This window comes from Carcharodon carcharias, chromosome 11 (genome assembly GCF_017639515.1).
Source record: "Carcharodon carcharias isolate sCarCar2 chromosome 11, sCarCar2.pri, whole genome shotgun sequence".
Classification (NCBI taxonomy): Eukaryota; Metazoa; Chordata; class Chondrichthyes; order Lamniformes; family Lamnidae; genus Carcharodon; species Carcharodon carcharias.
In genome coordinates, this window is record NC_054477.1 from 37,011,028 (window position 1) to 37,031,571 (window position 20,544).

Genomic DNA, 20,544 nt, shown 5'->3' on the forward strand with positions numbered 1-20,544 from the left:
CATTCAATAAGATCACGGCTGTACACCGTTTCTGTAAACAATTTACAGGTCAGGCTGACTTTGCTGTTCCAGCATAAGTTACTATTTATGGAGCTGGTGTTAAAGTGCAGTTGAGCACATTCTGTTTGTAGACTTACATCTTAAAATAGGTGCAAAAAGGATTGCATTAACAAAACTTTAATTCTTACCTTTCAAGCAATGCATCCAGTAACCTAGTTGTAGGTTTAAATAGCAACATATAGTTTTATATTTGGTGGTGTTGATGACCGAGAAAAGGGATATTGCATGCTTATTTCAATATACAAATAAGGAGAATTGCAGTTTTGTGGATTGGGGTGATCATTCTACCGCTAGAGCTAAAAATATACTGCTCATTTCTCTTTCTTCTTTCCTTTATACTGGCAGAACTTAGTTCTGAAACAAAAGCAAAATACTACAGATGCTGGAAATCTGAAATAAGATCAAAAATTGCTAGCAATACTCAGGCCAGGCAGCATCTGCGGAGGAAACAGAGTTTTACGTTTCAGATCAATGGCCCTTCATCAGAAGTTCTGGATTTGCTTTTTAGATGTCCAGGGTATTTTTGAAACAGGAGTTGGAACCATACACAGACAAACTAGGGTTTATCCCCCATTGTAGAACCCCAATTAAAACCTGTATAAAAATAAGCAGACCCTACGGCCATGCAAGCTCCACCTATTTGTGCCAGCTCGAGTGACCGGAATCGATTAAATGTGACTGGTAAAAGAATCAGAGACACGAGGAGGGAAAATTTACTTTAACAATGAGTGGTTAGAATTTAGAATACACTGCCTGATCGAGTGGTGGATACAGATTCAACAGTATCTTCAAAAAGGGAATGGAATAATTAAATGAAGGAAATAATATTGCAGAGATATGGGGAAAGAGTGAGGGAGTTGGACTAACTGGTTTGCTCTTCAAAAGGTTTGCTGCAGATTCGATGGGCTGAATGACTGCCTTCTATGCTGTACTATTCCATTAACTCTATGATTAAATTCATTTGGTACCAGGGCAACTTCAGGGGATCTGTTCCTTAAGGAGTAAGACATGCCACATTTACTCCTGTTTAAGACATATTTCAATCACCAAGCCAGCATCTCAGCTCAATGTACCCCATTTGAACAATATCTAGAAGAGCACAGATGTTACCTCCAGATGGCATGCTGGATGGCAAGAACAAGCTTTAAACATTGCTCAGGCCTATTTAGCTTTGTGTGGGGGGCGGGGTGCAATACAGGTAGAGTACCTCAAATCCAGCAACCTCAGGATAGAGTCCCTGCTGGATTCTGGAACTCATCAGTTTTCGGGAAAAAATCAGGACGCCTTAATTCAAATTGGACAGCCTTAATTCAGTGAATGGGAGACGCAGGAAAAATGACTTGATAGAAGTTTACAAAATTATGAGTGGCATGGACAGAGTAGAGAGTCAGAAGCTTTTCCCCAGGTGGAAAAGTCAATTACTAGGGGACATAGGTTTAAGGTGAGAGGAGAAAACTTTAGAGGAGATGTGCGGGGCAAGTTTTTTATGCAGAGGGTAGAGTGTGTCTGGAATTCGCTGCCAGAGGAGGTGGTGGAAGCAGGTACGATAGTGGTGTTTAAGAGACAGCTTGACAAATACATGAATAGGATGGGAATATAGGGATATGGACCCCGGAAGTACATAATGTTTTAGTTTGACAGGCAATTTGATCGGCGCAGGCTTGGAGGGCCGAAGGGCCTGTTCCTGTGCTGTACTTTTCTTTGTTCTTTGTTCTTTAGGTTAATGGCTATGTTGCAGCTGATATTAAATTACTTTTCATGCATTGGATTTAATAACTCTTTCATGCCTCCCCCAATTCCCTACTTCAACTCACCTGTTTAAAATGAGAAAAGATCAATTAAACTGAAATTATATTAAAATATACTGTAGTTGTAATTGAAAACTATCAGCTGTTTATTCAAGCAAGATTGCACAGTATTTTTTAATAGCTCTCTTTGAACTGACTTGGCCAGCCACAAGAAGGCAACCAGTGGTCATGGAACTTATAGGCTTTTGGGAATCAAGTGCAATGTTTGAATTTAAGCCTGTGGGCTTCTATTTGGGTGGCCTTAATTGCATCAAAATTCAATACAAGAACCCTGTACTGTAGTAAGAGTAGGCATATGTCCTGATTCCAGGTATAATACATAACTAAGTATTCGACCTCATTGGATTCTGCAAGAGTCTTTTGTTCTTCCTGGGTGTATTCAACTGTCTGTCACATTTGCACTGAGTTGGATCGGGGCAAGGTTTGCTGGAGCATGGGGGATAAAAATGCCTGGTTCTCAGACAGGCCAGTTTTTGTGCTTCTGATGTCTTCCTTCTTCCTTAACCGAGGTTTCCACGCATGGTGGTTGACAGGGCCCCCAAACGTGTCCGGCCCATCTTCCACACCTCTGCTCTCCCTCCCAGAACCATGATAGGGTCCCCCTTGTCCTCACTTTTCACCCCATCAGCCTCTGCATTCAAAGGATCATCCTCCGTCATTTCCACCAACTCCAGCATGCTGCCACCACCAAACCCTTCAACCCCACTGTCGGCATTCCGCAGGGACTGTTTCCTCAGGGATACCCTAGTCCACTTCTCCATCACCCCCAACACCTCAGCCCCCTCCCAAGGCACCTTACCATGGAATCGCAGAAGGTGCAGCACCTGCCCCTTTACTTCTCCTCTCCACACTGTCCAAGGGCCCAAACACTCCTTTCAAATGAAGCAGCGCTTCCTCAATTTGGTCTAATACATTCACAGTTCCCATTGCGATCTCCTCTCCATTGGAGAGACTAAATGCAGACTGGGTGGCCGCTTTGTGGAACACCTTCAGTCTGTCTGCAAGCATGACCCAGACCTGTTGCTTGCTATTTCAACGCACCATCCTGCTCTCATGCCCACATGCCTGTCCTTGGCCTGCTGCAATGTTCCAGTGAAGCTCAACACAAACTGGAGGAACAGCACCTCATCTTTCGATTAGGCACCTTACAGCCTTCCGGACTTAACATTCAGTTCAATAACTTCAGTCTATGAACTCTCTCTCCATCCCCAACCCTTTTTGATCTCCCTTTTTCTATATTCATTTTTATTTTTTAATTATTATTTTTTCCCCACTTATTTTCATTATTATTTTAAAAATATACTTCCATTTTTATTCATTGTTTTGCACCCAGCTTTTAGCCTATTTTCAATCTTTTTTCCCACCACCATCCCCTGCCCCCACCCCACCCCCAGTAGGGCCATCTGTCACTTGCCAGAATGCTTACCCTGGTCTGGCCATTATCACATTCTACTTTCTACTCTTAATGTTACCATCAGCAACTCCTTTAGCCAGTAACACCACTATTAACAACCCTTCGACCTTTTGTTTATCACATCTTTTGCAATCTCTCCTTTGCCTCCACCTATCGCTGGTCTTCCATCCAGCTTCAGCTGTTCCAACCCCCTTAAACAGTTTTTATTTCACCACATTTCTACTTCCCTTCAGTTCTGAAGAAGTGTCATACAGACTTAAAACTTTAACTCTGTCTTTCTCTCCACAGATGCTGTCGGACCTGCATTTTCCAGCATTTTTTGTTTTTGTTCCAGTTTTTGTGTAACCAGATTTGAGGTGCTCTATCTGTAGTGCAATACCCTGGTTTTGACATTTCACAACATTTGTGGGTAAAAATCAATCCCTCAGATGATCAGGTGTGCTCCAAGTGATTATAAGTGGGTCCACTGTGACTGTCTCCCCATTGATGACCCAGCCAGTCAGAAAACAAAGGCCACACAGTTGCAGTGTTCTTCACTCAGCTATTTAATGGTTAGAATACTTAAGACTAACATGGTTGACTTTACAATCTATGTAAATGCTATAAATAATCTGCACAAATTAAACTAAACTGATTATTTAATTTGAAAAATTCTTGAAGCTCAGTAACTAATTAGAAAAGTCACAAAGTGGAAATCAATCTCACCAGATGAGCAGTTTACTTTATAAATATTGCTGGATAAAATGGCAAAGCTCAATAATTATTTATTATCTCATGTTTAGCTTTTCATGGATTTTACATATATTATTTTTCTGAATTAAGGTGCCCTCACTGAATTTTTTGTTTCAAATAATCTCTTCAGTGAGAAGCTTCAGAACTTGTGCGTGTGATTTTGCACTATAGCAGGCTGGAGCTTAGTATTACTAACGCAGCAACAAATTTTCAAATTTCAAATAATAAATTTAATTCTCCAGGAGTGGAAAGGAAAAAGCGAACCAAATTCACACAAACCCGAAAGATTTTCCTTGTGTATTCTTGGTGTACACACTGTGATTACAGTACAAACCAATTTGTTAAGCTTAATATTTTTGCTGTCAGAGAAGCTTACTACACCTCAATACAAATACTGTACCCTACCAGCAAAAATAGAATTTAATCCAGGTCTGACTACATTATTTTTTGATAAGGTCACTGCCGTCAGCGTGAAATAAGCCTGCACCATCGCAGATAAGCAAAAACTCAAATTAATCCAGAATCAGTCGTCAGGCTGGCAAAATACTTAACCTTTTTCTCAAGACCATTTAATCAGGTAGTGCACACTTGGGGTAAAATAATTCCAAGGAACAAAATCAACACTAACAAAAAATGAATCCTCGTTATTGATCACTTGTTTTAGAAACACATAAGCTCTTTGAACACTAGCAATATCTTCTGAAATTAGATGATATTGAATCCATTAATAATTTTGAGCGCACGTTAATAATGTACCCATATGTCTAATACATATGATTGATATTTTTGTTGATTATTGCCCTGTGTATATTCTACTTAAAGTACATATTTTAGAAGAAACAACACACTACTCATTCTGCCATGAACGTAAACAGGATCTCAGCTGCAGTATGTCACAGTAACTAGGTAAACAGTAACATGCAATCCAAGTGGAAAGGATTGATGTGGGAGATGACACTATTCATTACAGGTCTTCAACACATTCAGTTACAAATTCACAATTTGCAACTCTAAATAAACTAAATATTCAGCATACACAAATCCCATGCCTTGCTCCAATGCTACCAGATCACATCAAGGTTTTTTTCAAAACTACCTGAACCTTGATTATACAATCATGCTAAAGCCACCTCAACAATTCCAACACAAAATAAGTCATAACATTTAAAAGAAGAATATTGACTCACAAATGATCCAAACAGGCTATTAAGTTGCTCAAGAACCCCTTCTATATTTCAAAGGATAAGATTCTGAAATGATTAGGAATTATAATTTTGCTTAGTCCTCCTCCCTAGCAGTGAAACCTATGCAGTTCTGGGAATGATCATCTTTCTGGAACAGAAGCCCCACTGCTGTCAGACAGAATGACATTTACTTCTGCATTCACTTGTGCAAAATTGGAACTTTTTTTAAAGTAAGTACAGCCTAAAGGAAACAACCATGGTTTTTGTACAGAAACACATGAATGTCAAGATGAAATGACTAGTCTGCCAAGGGAAATAGGTTAAGTGAGTGGGCAAAAAATTGGCAGGTGGAGTATAATGTGGGAAAATATGAACTTGTCCACTTTGGCAGGAAGATTAGAAAAGCAGTATATTATTTAAATGGACAGAGGCTGCAGAACTCTATGGTACAGAAGGATCTGGCTTTCCTGGTACGCAAATCACAAACAGTTACAAGTAATTGGGAAGGCAAAATAAAATGCTGGCATATATTGCAAGGGAATGGAATATAAAAGTAGGGAAGTGTTGCTACAATTGTACAACTGTGTTACTTCGTGAGGTGGTATCTGGAGTACTGTGTACGGTTTTGGTCTCCTTACTTAAGGAAGGATATAATTGCATTTGAAGGGTTCAAAGAAGGTTGACTCGACTGTTTCCTGGGGTGAGAGGGGTTAGCTTATGAGGAAAGGTTGAACAGGTTAGGCCTATGCCTGTTAGAACAAGCGGTGATCTTATTGAAATATATAAGATCTTGAGGGGACTTGACAGGTGGATGCTGAGAGGATGTTTCCCCTTGTGGAGGCGTCTCGAACACGGGACGCAGTTTAAAAATTAGGGACCTCCCATTTAAGATGGAGGTGAGGAGGATGCTTTCTCTCAGAGGATTGTTAGTCTGTGGAAATCTCTTCCCCAGACAGCAACTGAGGCTGAGTCATTGAATATATTCAAAGCTGGGTTAGATAGGTTTTTAATCAACAAGGGAGTCAAAGGTTATGGGGGGCAGACAGGAATGTGGAGTTGAGACTACAATCAGATCAGCCATGATCTTAACGAATGGCAGTGCAGGCTCAAGGAGCCAAATGGCCTACTCCTGCTCCTAATTCTTGTGTTCTTGTGATTAGCATCACTATTTTATATCTTGAAGTTAGCTGCATGACTGCAAAGTATTTTGCCATTGAGTAGAATGGTTAGCGTCTCGCATAATCAAAGTAATATAGTTGTGAGGAGTCATGGAATGGGGCAAGATGACCTTGGGTAATAAGTGGAAGTAGGTCTGGAAAATTTCTTCAGGGATCTGAAGGTTTCATTTCTGCGGCACTTACTGATGCCAAAAATGGAGGGAGTTGTTATAAGCCAGAGCCCATTCTGCAGCAGTCAAGGTTTCCAAATTTTTGCTGCCTCACGCTATTAAATGTCTCCTGCCTGTCCTATCTGCTCTGCTGCTTTCTAGGACCAATGAGCTGCTTCCATCTTGTTATAAATACTTAGTGCATAGTAATATTTTAGATGTAATTTTTAGTTCCTGGAAAATTAAAGTTAACTGTAGAAAATTGGATAAATGCAACTAAAGCAGCTTGAAAACTGTTACATTTAAAAGTTGATGGCCATGTTGTTTTAAGGGGTTAACAGCTGGAAGGTAAGATCATAAAACATCGAGTGGGCTTAGATAGCTGGAGAATTGGAGACGAGGGGTCTACAATGCTGGCAAAGAAATGCAGCCAAGAGAGTTGGTTTGTTTTGGGAGTTAAAACTACATTTAATTTAAAAGCAGAGAGCCCTGGAAGGTTATGTCGCCATGGAGATGGGTGGAGCTTAAGAAAGTTCTAGGGTTTCAATTTATCTGTGTGCTTGCTAGGAGAGTGAGTGTTCTGCAGCAAAGGAAAAGGTGCTGCTGTTAGCAGGCTCCACACAGCAAAAGTACTGCTGTTAGCTTGTTTTGTGTGGTCGGGGCTCAGGACAAGTCCCAGGAGCCATTTGATAGCTCCATGCAGTTAGGGCTCAGGAGAAGTCCCAGGGAGCTGAGAAGGGGGCAGGTCACCATTGGCACTGAGCTGGAAAGGGTTAGGGCTCAGAAGAAGCCCTGGGAGCCATTTTGGTATAGCTGAGGAGATTGAAGCTTGGTGAAATTCAGGGGCAGTGCAAGCCCAGTGAAGTTAGCCAGCTATTGAAAAGCTAAAATTGTGACAGTAAGTAGAGGCTGGAGTGCAGACTCAGAAAGCCAGGGGAACGGAGTCTCAGGTGATAAATCTGAAACCCTGCGAGGTGTGCAGTCATTGAGGCAGTCCGGTTTGCAGCGGCTTTGAGGGAATTCAGTGGCTTGATCTTCGAAAGTTAAAAGTTTGGAGTCCCTCATGAGGGAGACAGAGTTTCAACGAGATTGGTTGACTCACAGTGTTTAATGATTCCTGGGTGGGTCATTGAGCAAGACTTTAAAACAAAGAACTGCGGATGCTGGAAATCCAAAACAAAAACAGAAATACCTGGAAAAACTCAGCAGGTCTCGCAGCTTCGGCGGAGAAGAGCAAAGTTGACGTTTCGAGTCCTCATGACCCTTCAACAGAACTAAGTAAAAATAGGAAAGGGGTGAAATATAAGCTGGTTTAAGGGCGGGTGGGGGGGGGTGGTGTTGTTGGGATAAGCAAGCAGTGATAGGAGGAGATAACCAAAAGATGTCACAGACAAAAGAACAAAGAGGTGTTGAAGGTGGTGATATTATCTAAAAGAATGTGCTAATTAAGAGCGGAGAGCAGGACAAGCAAGGTAGCTCTGGTGGGGGTGGGGTGAAATAAACCATGAGTGGAATACATTTAAAAATAATGGAAATAGGTGGGAAAAGAAAAATCTATATAAATTATTGGAAAAAACAAAAAGGAGGGGGAAGAAATGGAAAGGGGGTGGGGATGGAAGAGGGAGTTCAAGATCTAAAATTATTGAACTAAATATTCAGTCCAGAAGGCTGTAAAGTGCCTAGTCATTGCTTGTCCCAACAACCCCCCACCCCCTTCTCCCCTCTAACACCACCCCCCTCCCCCCCCCCCCAAACCAGCTTATATTTCACCCCTTTCCTATTTTTACTTAGTTCTGTTGAAGGGTCATGAGGACTCGAAACGTCAACTTTGCTCTTCTCCGCCAATGCTGCCCGACCTGCTGAGTTTTCCCAGGTATTTCTGTTTTTGTTCTGGACTCTGACTTGTCGCAGCTGCCATTTATTGTGCAACGTGATGTGTTCGACCATAGTTTGCCTGTTAATTCATGTGTACCTCACATTAGCCCTGAATGTTAGAGTATAAGATGGAGGTTGTAAATTGTTTTATTTCGACCTTGTATAGTAAAGTTTATTTTTGTTCCTTCAAAACCAGTGGCTTTTTCTCTTAGTGTCTCGAACTCAAACTTTATCTACTTTAAACAAATAATGGTGCCTAATTGGATACCACCAAACATTTAGGGTCTGGTCATAACAATCTGCCATTCAAAATCTTATTACATGTTGCTTAAATGTAAAGTATTGCTTAACACATTTTCAATAAAGTTTGAGATTGCACAATACGAAATTAATTTAAGAAGCTCTTCATTGAATAAAAATAATTGAAGAACTAAGGGACTAGCTCATAGTGTGAAAAAATAATGGTTACCTTACAATGCAGCTACATTAGAGCTAAAGAAATCACCGAGTGTAAAATGGCTAAATTTGGAGATTTTTCAAGTTTTATTACCTTGAAATTCAACTCAGATCTGATTTTAAAATTTGCATGCACATTTTTTGAAGTGCAGCTGTTACTTTTGGATTGAAATCCTATGTAACATCTATATTTAGTTTTCTTCATCTTCAAAAGTATTTCGTGATAAAATGGAATTTTTAAGTAGTGTGCATCATTCTACTTTACTGAATTTCTTCTACAAGCTTAGTATGCATGCTGCTAACCATATGTGCTTTGATTTTCTTTTAAATTGATAAGAGTTATGTGTTTATGTTTGAAATCTTCACTGGTCAGGTCATCTCTATTGATTCTGAAGTCAGTAGTTTGATTTTATTTAAAGCCATCCTTCAATTGGCTCACTTGAACCAGGCAGTGAAACACAGAATCAGTAAAGTTACTTTTTAAAAATAATCTAACATAACTTTAAGAGTATCTTAGCCCTTATTTTATCAACATTCTAAATAACTAAGCACAGGGTTTTGAATTTTCTAATACGGTAAGTCCCCGTTTTACATTGCCCAGTTTTAATTCATTCTGCTATAACATTGGTCAGTTATTCACGTTTATCGTCGGAAGTTGTTTTAATGTCATTTTGCGCCAGGTCCGAAGTAGGGTCACATGACCAGATTTGCACCATTCTGAAGCGGCCTTTTCCTCTCGCTGATGACCTTCCTTCTTGCGGACCTTTCTCGATACTGATGACCTTCCCTCTCACCAACTTTCCACGTTATGGTCCACCTTCCTTCTCGCCGGCCCTCCCAGTCAATGTCGATCTTCCCTCTTGCCACCTCTCCATCTTGCAGTTATCTCTGCAACCTGAAGCTGCTCTTCCTGCCTCTCACTGTTCATCTCGTGACCCCTCACTAACAACGAGGGAGGAGAGGGAGGCAGTGAGGAGGCGGGTCAGACAGCACAATTGGTGGTGACCAGGTGGATTGGGAGCCAGAGAGGCAGGAAGCCTGAGGTAATTGGAATCAGCTTATTTCTTATATATTTTTTAATTAATTTTATTTTAAGAGTGATTTCTTTAACGAATATAGGAATTTAGCAATGTGAAGTATTTCAACTTACAGGGCAAAATGTTCTAATTCTTTTTCTAATGAGAAAGATCCTACAGAGCCCAACTACAGCTTTCACTTTGGTTATAGTGGGAAAATCTGATTTGCTTAATGTTGTTTCATTTGAAGTTTCACTTTTCAGGAACACAACTACACCGTTAAGTGAGGACTCATTGTACATGCAAAACGTACAATCTTATTGGTGATTTATTCCTATTTGTAGCAATTTTTATTTGTCTCATTTGTAGGACGTAGGCATCACTAAGAGACCAACATCTGTTACCTATCTTTAATTGTCCTCGAGTTGGTGTTGGTGAGCCACCTTCTCGACAACAGAGTGGCTTTTGAGAGGGCAGTTAAGAATCTGGAGTCACATTCAGCCAGACCGGGTAAGGATAGCAGCTTTTGTTCCTTAAAAGGATATTAGTGAACCAGATGGGTTTTTATGACCATCCAGTATTTCATGGTCGCCATTACTGTAACAAGCTTTTTATTCCACCTTTAATTCATAGAATTTAAATTCCCAGCTGATGAAGTGGACAATCAAACAACTCACTGGAGAAAGAGGCTCCATAAATATCCCCATCCAAGGAGCCCAGCACATTAGTGCAATAGATAAGGCTGAAGCATTCGCAACAATCTTCAGCCAGAAGTGCCAAATGGATGGTCCATTTTGGCCTCCTCCAGAAGTCCCCAACATCACAGATGCCAGTCTTCAGCCAATTCAATTCACGCCACGTGATATCAAGAAACGGCTGAAAGCACTGGATACCGAAAACGCTATGGGCCCTAACAATATTCCAGCAATAGGACTGAATACCTGTGCCCCAGAACTTGCCATGTCCATAGCCAAGCTGTTCCAGTACAGCTACAACACAGGCATCTACCCGGCAATGTGAAAAATTGCCCAGGTATGTCCTGTACACAAAAAGCAGGACAAATCCAACCCAGCCAATTCTACACTCATCCTCATTCTACACTCCATAATCAGTAAAGTGATGGAAGGGGTCACCAACAGTGCTATCAAGCGGCACTTGCTTAGCAATAACCTGCTCACTGATACTCAGTTTGGGTTCCACCATGGACACTCAGCTCTTGACCTCATTCTAGCCTCGGTTCAAACACAGCCAAAGAGCTGAGCTGTAGAGGTGAGCTATGAGTGACCACCCTTGATAGCAAAGCAGCATATGACCGAATGTGGCAACAAGGAGCCTTAGCAAAACTGGAGTCAATGGGAATTGGAGGAAAACACTCTGCTGGTTGGAGTCATTCCTAGAGCAAAGGAAGATGGTTGTGGTTGTTGGAGATCAGTCATCTCAGCTCCAGAGCATCACTGCAGGTGTTCCTCAGGGTAGTGTCCTAGGCCCAGCCATCTTCAGCTGCTTCATCAATGGTCTTCCTTCCATCATAAGGTCAGAAGTGGGGATCTTCGCTGATCATTGCACAACATTCAGCACCATTCACAACTCCTCAGATACTGAAGCAGTACACGTCCAAATGCAGGAAGACCTGGACAATATCCAGGCTTGAATGACAAGTGGCAAGGAACATTTGCAGCACCCATGTGCCAGGCAATGACCATCTCCAACAAGATAGAATCTAACCATCATCCCTTGACATCCAATGGCATTACCATCACTGAATCCCCCACTGTCAACATCCTGGGAGTTACCATTGACCAGAAACTGAACTGAACTAGCCATATAAATACAGTGGCTACAAGAGCAGGTCAGAGGCTAGGAATCCTGCGGCGAGTAACTCACCCACTGACTCCCCAGAGCTTGTCCACCATCTACAAGGCAAAAATCAGGAGTGTTACGGAATACTCTACACTTGCCTGGATGAGCACAGCTCCAACAACAATCAAGAAGCTTGACATAATCCAGGACAAAGCAGCCCACTTGATTGGCTCCCCATCCCCAAACATTCACTCCCTCCATTACCTATACACAGTGATAGACTCACCAAGCCTCCTTCCAAACCTAAGAACACTACTACCTAGAAGGACAAGGGTAACAGACACGTGGGAACACCACCACCCGAAATTCCCCTCCAAGCCACTCATCACCCTGACTTGGAAATATATTGCCGTTCCTTCACTGTCAAAATCCTGGAATTCTCTCCCTAACAGCACTGTGGATGTACCTACACCACATGGATTGTAGCGGTTCAAGAAGACAGCTCACCACCACCTTCTCAAGGTCAATTAGAGATGCGCAATAAATCAGCGACGTCTGCATCCTATGAACAAATAAAATTAATCCAAGTCTTGCCATTCCATCATCCTGCTATACATTGTAATTGGTGATTGCCTGATGCATTTCAGAAGTGATGTTTCAAGGCTGCAACAACAAAATAATCCTCACAATGTACAATTAGCAACCTCCCAATCACATTAGGCCAGATGTCCATACATGTATGTCTTAAATGTACAACTGCTAAAACAGCAACAAAGAATCCTTTGGCTTTTTTTGTATATTAATAATTAGTAGAAAGATTTCACACAAGCAGGATATTAACAGCCTTAATACTTTTGTAATAGGTTGTGAGTAATGATCAGCTCCATGTACAAATTACTCTCCTATCTCGTAGAGAATTCTACACCAGAACAGATGGATAAAACAAAACACATTCTGTGCATAATGTACAGAACGACAAAGGCACCAATTGTAATTAGTGTGGATACTCTTTGAAAATTTCTACTCTTTGACTTGTTTTTATTTGCCTCTGCAACTTGTTTGTCCCAGCATTAATCAGCTATGAGTATCAAGCTAAGGAGCTGAATACTTGTGGAGAATTTGCAATACCTCAGTGAGCAACATGAAAATACAATCCCTCACTAAAGGAATCTGTTTTGTCCACTACATTCAGAAACAAATATTTTTAAAAGTGACCACATCATCAACCTGTAAAGTAGCACAATTGCATTGCAATATACGCTGCGCTCTCCAATAAATATCAATGTACAGTAACTTCTATTTTCCCTGTCCCAGTATAACACTACTACGGCTTTGCCTCAAAAGCAGAATGTTGTTTTAAATAAAATGCTGCTCTCTGTGTTGTACCTGCAGTTAGTCTAATCTTTCTCAACTCTATAAGTTGTACAATTTGGTTTTCTTTATAACATGCTGAGATTTAGACTGAAAAATGTATTTCTTGTAAAACAATGTTTAAGATCAAGGATGCTTGTGCTAGGGATTTAATAGTTCCACTTCTATTTTCAATCAGTGTGAATATAGCATAATTCCAGTTCCTATTCCACCCTTGTTAGAATATTCTTTAAACTCACCTCAAAGAGTGGCAATTGTACCAATATTGTATCTTGTCAGCCTGCCTTCTTTTTTAGAATGGGTAACTAAATTAAAGAGTTATGATCTTGTTACTTAATCTTTTCATGCACATTACAGAATGCTACAAGCCGGAGTAACAGGCATCATCATTCTTAATGGCTGGATTATCAAAATTTGCTTTAATCTGTGTTAACGTGTAATTCGCACTATCTTTTGGTTGCTGATCGACATACCCAACTCCATTAAGATCAATATACTCAGGCCATCTCTAGAAGTAAGGGTTGATGGGACAGCCCCATGTCTGAAAAGAGAAACATATTCAGCAGCCCACTGTCAGTTCTTCCTCTTCGACTTTACCATAGCCTGTGTAGAAGTGTCCGTGGATGGAGACTCAGCAACACATCAAAGTTTTATGGTTACAAATTCTGGTCCAGTTAAAAATTATTTGAAGAGCTAGTGAAGTGTTATGACCTTCATTATTTGCATTGAGGAGGTGAAAATTAAATTTTCTACCAAGTGATATCAGCTTATTAATATTTTGCTACTGCTTTACTTCTTTCAATATCAGTCACAAGGTCTATTGGAGGGATCATTCTTCCATTATCCAAAGACTATGAAAGCATGAGAGTGCTTACATCAATTCCAGTTAAGAAATTATACTAATATTGGTATTCTATTTGAACCTGAACTCTGCCTCATTTCTGGATATTGAGCATATAAAGTCACACAAATTCAGAGATAGCAAAAGTTCACTTTGAAGGGATGATTCATGTACTGTTGGAGTCCTAAATATGTCTATTTTGTACAAAAACTCAGGTGAAGGTCTGAGGCTTATACAGCAGAACACCACATGAACTTAAGAAATAGGAACAAGACAAGGCCATTCAGCCCCTCAAGCCTGCTGATCTTCCTGTGCTATGCTGTAAGCCAATGGATCATTCAGCATTGTATTAATCACTTTTAATCATGTAACTGTGCTTTCATTTCTTTCATATTAATGAATGTGAGCTGGTCCACACACACACATACACACACACGTGTCAGGGTATTCCCCTGAGGTGGTGGCTTGCCACAGACACTTTGTCCACAGAAACTGAACTAGACAATGTCCACTCGGGAATGTGTGAATGGCCTTCTTCCTGCCCACAGTACAGTAATCACACCCGTTATTGGCATGCACCTGGAGAAACCCCACCCCTGATGAGGGCAGGATATGACCATTTGGGGGTGGTCCTGGATGGCCAGGGGGGAAAAACCCAATCATATGATCCGATTTAAGGTATTGCCTTATAAGCCAAGGCCCAAGAAGGTGTGTAAAGACTCAGGCCTCAAGAACATTGTTACTGCAGTCAGTAGAATGGCTTGGTCAGCCATTCCAAAGTCACGCTGGGAGATCTGATGAAGGGCTGGCCACCTGATACGGATCATAGTTCGCAGGATTCCTAAGCAACCAGTAGCACTGCGAGTGTGTACTATTGCTTAGAGATTTAATGAAAGTGTTGTTGTGTCTAATGATATCGAGACAAGAACCTTTAGAAAAAGAGGGGGGTGTGGTAGTATTACAATCCCCACATCTCTTAACATCCAAAAATCTATTGATCTTGGTCAAATATATTCAACGACTGATCATCCACAATTCCATTGGATAGAGAATTCCAAGATTCACAACCTTTGAAGGAATCTTTCCCAAATGGCCAACCCCTTATTCTGACACTATGACTGACCCCTAGTTTTAGACTCATAGGTAGGGAAATTCACCCAACAGCTCCTCTATCAAGCCAAGAATGTCATGTATTTTAATCAGATCACCTATCATTCTTCTAAATTCAAGGAAATATAGGTCCAGTCTACTCAACTCTCTTCTCATAGAATGATCTCCTCATCCCAAGAATCAGTCAAGTGAACCATCTTTGCACTTCCTCCAAGGCTACTATATCTTTTCTTGAGTAAGGAGACCAAAACTGTACACAGTACTACAGGTGGGGTCTCACCACAGCCCTATGCAATTGCAGTAAGTCTTTTTCACTCTTATACTTCAATCCCTTTGTCATAAAGGCTCCACCAGCAGTTGATTAAAATAGAAATGGTTATTCAAAATGTGGCAATTATGTCAAAAGATGAGGACTCTAGGAGGAAATAATGACTTAAGAAGGATCCTAATTTTAAGGTCCAGCTTGAATAGAATGGTTGAATAAAGGTCCGTCCATACACAAGAACATGAGAAAAAGGAGAAGTAAGTCATTTGATTCCTTGAATCTACTCCACCATTCAATAAATTATGGCTGATCTGATAATAACCTTGACTCCACTTTCCTGCCCCCAAAACTCTTGATTCTGTTGCCAAACAAAAATGTCTAACTCAGCCTTGAATATATGCAATGACTCAGACTCCTCTGCTCACTGGTAAAGAGAATTCCAAAGATTAACACCCGTCTGGGAGAAAAAAAATCCTCCTCATCTTCATCTTAAATGGGAGATCACATTTTTAAACTGTGTCCCTTTGTTCTAGATTATCCAAGGGAGGAAACATCCTCTCAGCACCTACTCTGTCAAGCTTCCTCAGAATCTTTTTGTTTCAATAGGATCACCTCTCATTTTTCTAAAGTCCAATGAGTCCCATCAACCTGGTCACCCTCTCCTCAGAAGACAGTGCCTTTTATGACCTCTGGGCATCCCAAAGCACTTCAAGCTTGTAAAGCATTTTCCAGGTGCAGTTATTGTTTTCACATGGAAATTCAGCATCCAAATTGTACACTGCGAAGTCCCACAGCGGCAATGAAATAATCATCAGATAATCGATTTTCATTGTGTTTGTTGAAGGATAAATGTTCACAAGACATCACAAAACTCCCCTGCTCTTCTTCAAACAGGGTCACATAATGTTTTACATCTGCCCAAGTGGGTAAGTGGGACCTCAGTTTAAGGTTCCGCCTGAAAAACAGCACCTCCAGCAATTCAGCACTTCCCTCAGTACTACAACCTAGATAATATGCTCAAGTGCTTGGAGGAGTACTTGAACCCATGACCTATGGCTCAGGTGAGAATGAGTCAAGTCTAACAGTGTAGGCAATGAATCTTGAATACTACCATGCTAGGAATGTAAGAGGAAGAGCTGTAGAATGGCATATTTTGAGCTTAGAAGTAATCAGAGGAATATTCAAGAGGAATACTGGTAGGGACAAAATATAAAAGAGAACTTGTGATGAAGGAGTTGGAGGTGAGGGAGGAACTACCTATCAGATGACAAGTTTTATCTTATATCTATCTAGGACTGCAAGAGAGATGCTGGGAAGTCTTCTTGGGTCGGAACTTTACAATCATGGAAAAAATCCTACTCTGTCTGGGAAGGATTCAAACCCAAGTCTGACATGTGAAAGGGTAACATGCAAACACGTTATCTTAACTGGCTTCACAAGGTCATTCTAAAATATACTGCAACTAGAAACTTGCACAAGAGCCATGTTGCACAAATCAGGATATATTTTGTAAATTTCTATTTTGTGAGATTATATACCTGCACTGTACCCTAATTTAAATAATTCAAATCCATCAGCAACCTTTTAGGGGAGAAAATATCTCAAATCTGGGGGGAAAAGGGGAAAGATAGGAATTTCTATTAAAGTGGATATTTAGATGATTTGAAACTATACCATAGTGGCCTAGACAGCACATTTACATAAGAATTGAAACATGATGGAAACCTGTGTTGTTTCCAATACAAAATCGATCAGTAAACAAAAGGATTGAACAGTGTCCTCTGTCTGCAAATAAATCACAACAGGAAGTTGACAGCCCATAGTTATCGTGTCTGAAATGGTGGTGGAAGCATGTTCAATAGTATCTTTCAAAAGAGAGATATATACTTCAAAAGGAAAGATTTGCGAAGCTATGGAGAAAGAGGAGAGTAAGACACAGTTCTTATAAAGAGCTGGTACAGGCATGATGACCCGAATGGCCTCCTTCTGTGTTGCACAATTTTATGATTCTATCACACGTATTGATTTGCTTACCTCTTCGGCTGCAAACTTCAAAACTGCTGTGAAAGGTGTGGCTTCAGGTACACTCAATCTGAAACATAACCAATCATTAATACAGTCTTACTACCAGAATGTGACGAAAAGTCAATTTCTTATTCAAGTACCTGGACTGAGACATTTTAAGGATGAAAATGAATGAGAGGAAAGGATTACAATACAGGTAGAGTGTTTCCAAACCAATAACTTCTGGACTGAAGCCATGCTGGATTTCGGATCTTGTCAGATTTCGGGTCAGGTGGAGTCAAGGGTTGCACAGAGCACAGGAATAGTCTGGCGTGCAAGTGACAAATGTGATAACTAGTCTGATGCAATACCACACCAAAGCAGCACCTAGCCAAATTGTCCAGGTAAGTTTGTTTTCTTTCTTTTACTCAATTAAAATTGATGCATGGCACATTCTAAAAATGCCCGGTTTGGGGATACCTATGGTTTTTGCACAACGGGATTTGAGACACTGTATTGTAACAGAGTTGTTGATGAATGATAACAATCAATCTCTATCAATTAGTTTAAAACAGACTAAGACATGAGGTAAGAATAAACCGCAGTGGTGGAAAGGTTTGGAAACTAGAGGGCCAAAGATACTGCTTCTCCCAAGAATGCTACACTTACCATATTCCATAACTCAAAATACTCACATCCCTTATCATCTAGCTTTGCACTCACAATCTGAACAAAATCATGGGTTTACATCTAGTTTCCATGTCTCACAGCATTTTTTTATTTGCTTCATATTCTTTTTATTTCTTCTTTTCTGCCATATGTTCAACTCTGCGGCTCTCTCAACCTACCATAAGATTAAAGTTCTGCAATTATCTGTTACTCACTAAATCTCTCTGACACAACTTTGAAAGTAGAATAGCCAAAATTGAAGTGTAGTGGTGAGGATTGGGAGAAAATGGTGATCTCCTATGTAGGGTGTGTTATTAAATTTTAAACCTGTCCCTTATTAATAATTTCTGAGTGTTATAAATACCACAGGAAATTACACTAAACATCGCCTTGCCAGACTGTACAAGGTTATAATGTACTTCAAATTAGAATTAAACACATTTGTTACATACATTACAACCACTATATATCTGACATATATTGAGTGAACACTTAATCCAACACATGGTCTGCAAACAGACACAATAACCCACCCAAAACTATGGTTATACATTTTAACACTCAGTGCTTTTAAATTAAAAGTTTGTCCAATTTAAACAAAAGCATGATAATGTGTTAAAAATAACCAAGTGTTTACATGTTCAAAACACAAAATCATTTCCACAGCATAATTATCAAAATAAATACTTTAAAAAAGACAACAGTTGCAAATAAAGTTATATTTTATGTAAAGAGTAACTAAAAAGATGAACCATTCCCCAATACCACAGTCAGTGCAAACAATTTTTAAAACAGCTGCAAACATCATATTAAACATCATAACAAGCATTCACTAGGAGGATGAAGTGTGTCACAAGGCTTTGGAGCAGCAGCTCCCATGGACTATTCTCAGCTACACTCACTTACACTTTGTAGGGCAACTTTGGATCAGACGTCAGCGTGATTTTAAATGTGACTTTTGACCTAATAAAAAAAGGACAGAGTTAGCTGCTGTGAGTACAATAATAATGACATTAACAGTGATATGAATAATAGCCTGATCAAAGTTGCTGTTACTAGCTTTGTTCAGCTGCTGATATTGGTCTATCACTGTTTATGCCCATTCCCTTTTTACACTATTACCAATCTTCATACTGCTGCTAATAACATTATCCCACTTCTTTGATCTTTTTGTTGCATGCTTTAAGTTAATGTTTTAGCATCTGTTGCTGGTTTTTAAATTACTGTTACGAATGAATAGTCGCGTTTACACAGTGCCTTCTCAAGTCCTCAGGACACATTTAAGCAATATTATATAGACACAGATGACAGCTAATTGTGCAAACAGTAAATAAGAATGGTCCTTCTTGATCAAAGAGGTGAATGTTTAATGAAAGATTTTAAACACGAAAGAGTTGGATATGAACAGACCAGAAGGTAAGGAGTCAAGAGTAGGCAGTTCAGGAGAGTGATGATAGGTAAGTGGGATGAATTGAGGAATAAGAGATAGGAAATAGGTAGCAGAGTTTTGTTAAAACCCAAGTTTATAGAAAATGCAAGATAGGCCAGCTAGGAAGTCACGGAATGAAACAGAAAATGCTGAAAATACTCAGGACAGGCAGCAATCGTGGAGACAGGAACAGAGTTAACGTTTCAGGTCTGTGACCCTGCATCAGATTTTTCAGGAGCCACATTTTCAGTTTTATTTCTGATTTCCAGCACACGCAGTCTTTTGCAGATTGTGGAATAGTCGAGTACGAAGTTGACAGGTCAGAGTTTCAGCATATGGGCAATGGTGAGGAACGGCAGCAGACAATATTACAGAGAAGTAAATCTGGAGAAAGAGGCTGACAAGTACACAGGGGCTGATGACAGTAAATCCGAAAGGGGAGAGGGGCAGGAAGCAGTGAAGAGGGAAAGTGTAGAACAACAGCTGGCACAGGGACTAAGAAGGGAAGGTGACTGTGTTTTGGGCGGCGGCTCGGGAATAGGGTTGAGGGAGCTGGAGGTGGATCAGGTGAGCGCAGGGGGGCAATACACAATGGGACACGGGTTGAAGGGAAAGGGACATCAATGATCCACGTCAACACTTTATTGCTGCAGTGATAAACCGGCTTCGAATGATGTTACTGCAGTGCACATCCCTGTCACTATGGCAGCGGCTGGCAGAGGATTACTGCTGAAATGTTCAGCACTGAGTCGTCAGGGCAGCTGAAGCACCATCTCCACCTCCCTACCCATCCTGTCCTACCGGCCCGGTCCCCACACCCGCCGCGGAGCCGCTTCGCTCACATTGTCCCTCCTGAGCCACTCCTGGGAACCGCCTGACCCGGAACTGACTGCGCCGAGTCACCCGGAACGAATTGTTTCTAACTCACGTCAGCGTTCCGAGAAAGGACCGCCCTTTGAGCTGTCTACTCCATATCCCGACAGGAAAGTTTAGGTTGAAAAAAAATGCTTCCAGTAAATCAAGATAAGCGATTTAATTAGCTTCGTTTTTTTATTATCTTGGTTTGTTTTACGGTGCTGCCGCATTCTTCTCCCAGCCCCAGATTCAGCAGGCATCTCTTTAGACAGCCAGCACTAATGGCCCCCTGGTGGAGACTGTGAAGGTGAAGAAGATTTGAACCGTT

The 20,544-nt window shown here is 40.7% G+C and overlaps 1 protein-coding gene across 2 annotated transcripts in view; it reads right to left on the reverse strand.

The window, feature by feature from the left end:
* ufm1 (ubiquitin-fold modifier 1) overlaps positions 1-20,295 on the reverse strand; it is a 45,379-nt gene extending 25,084 nt beyond the window's left edge. For both annotated transcript variants that reach the window (XM_041198595.1, XM_041198596.1), the window contains exons 1-3: positions 20,204-20,295; positions 18,839-18,895; positions 17,294-17,351 (exon numbers count right to left, since the gene is read on the reverse strand). In XM_041198595.1, the coding sequence (XP_041054529.1) occupies positions 17,294-17,351; positions 18,839-18,895; positions 20,204-20,205 (117 nt within the window). In that variant the 5' untranslated portion in view covers positions 20,206-20,295. The remainder of the gene's footprint in view (positions 1-17,293; positions 17,352-18,838; positions 18,896-20,203) is intronic.
* Between the last annotated feature and the right edge of the window lie 249 nt (positions 20,296-20,544).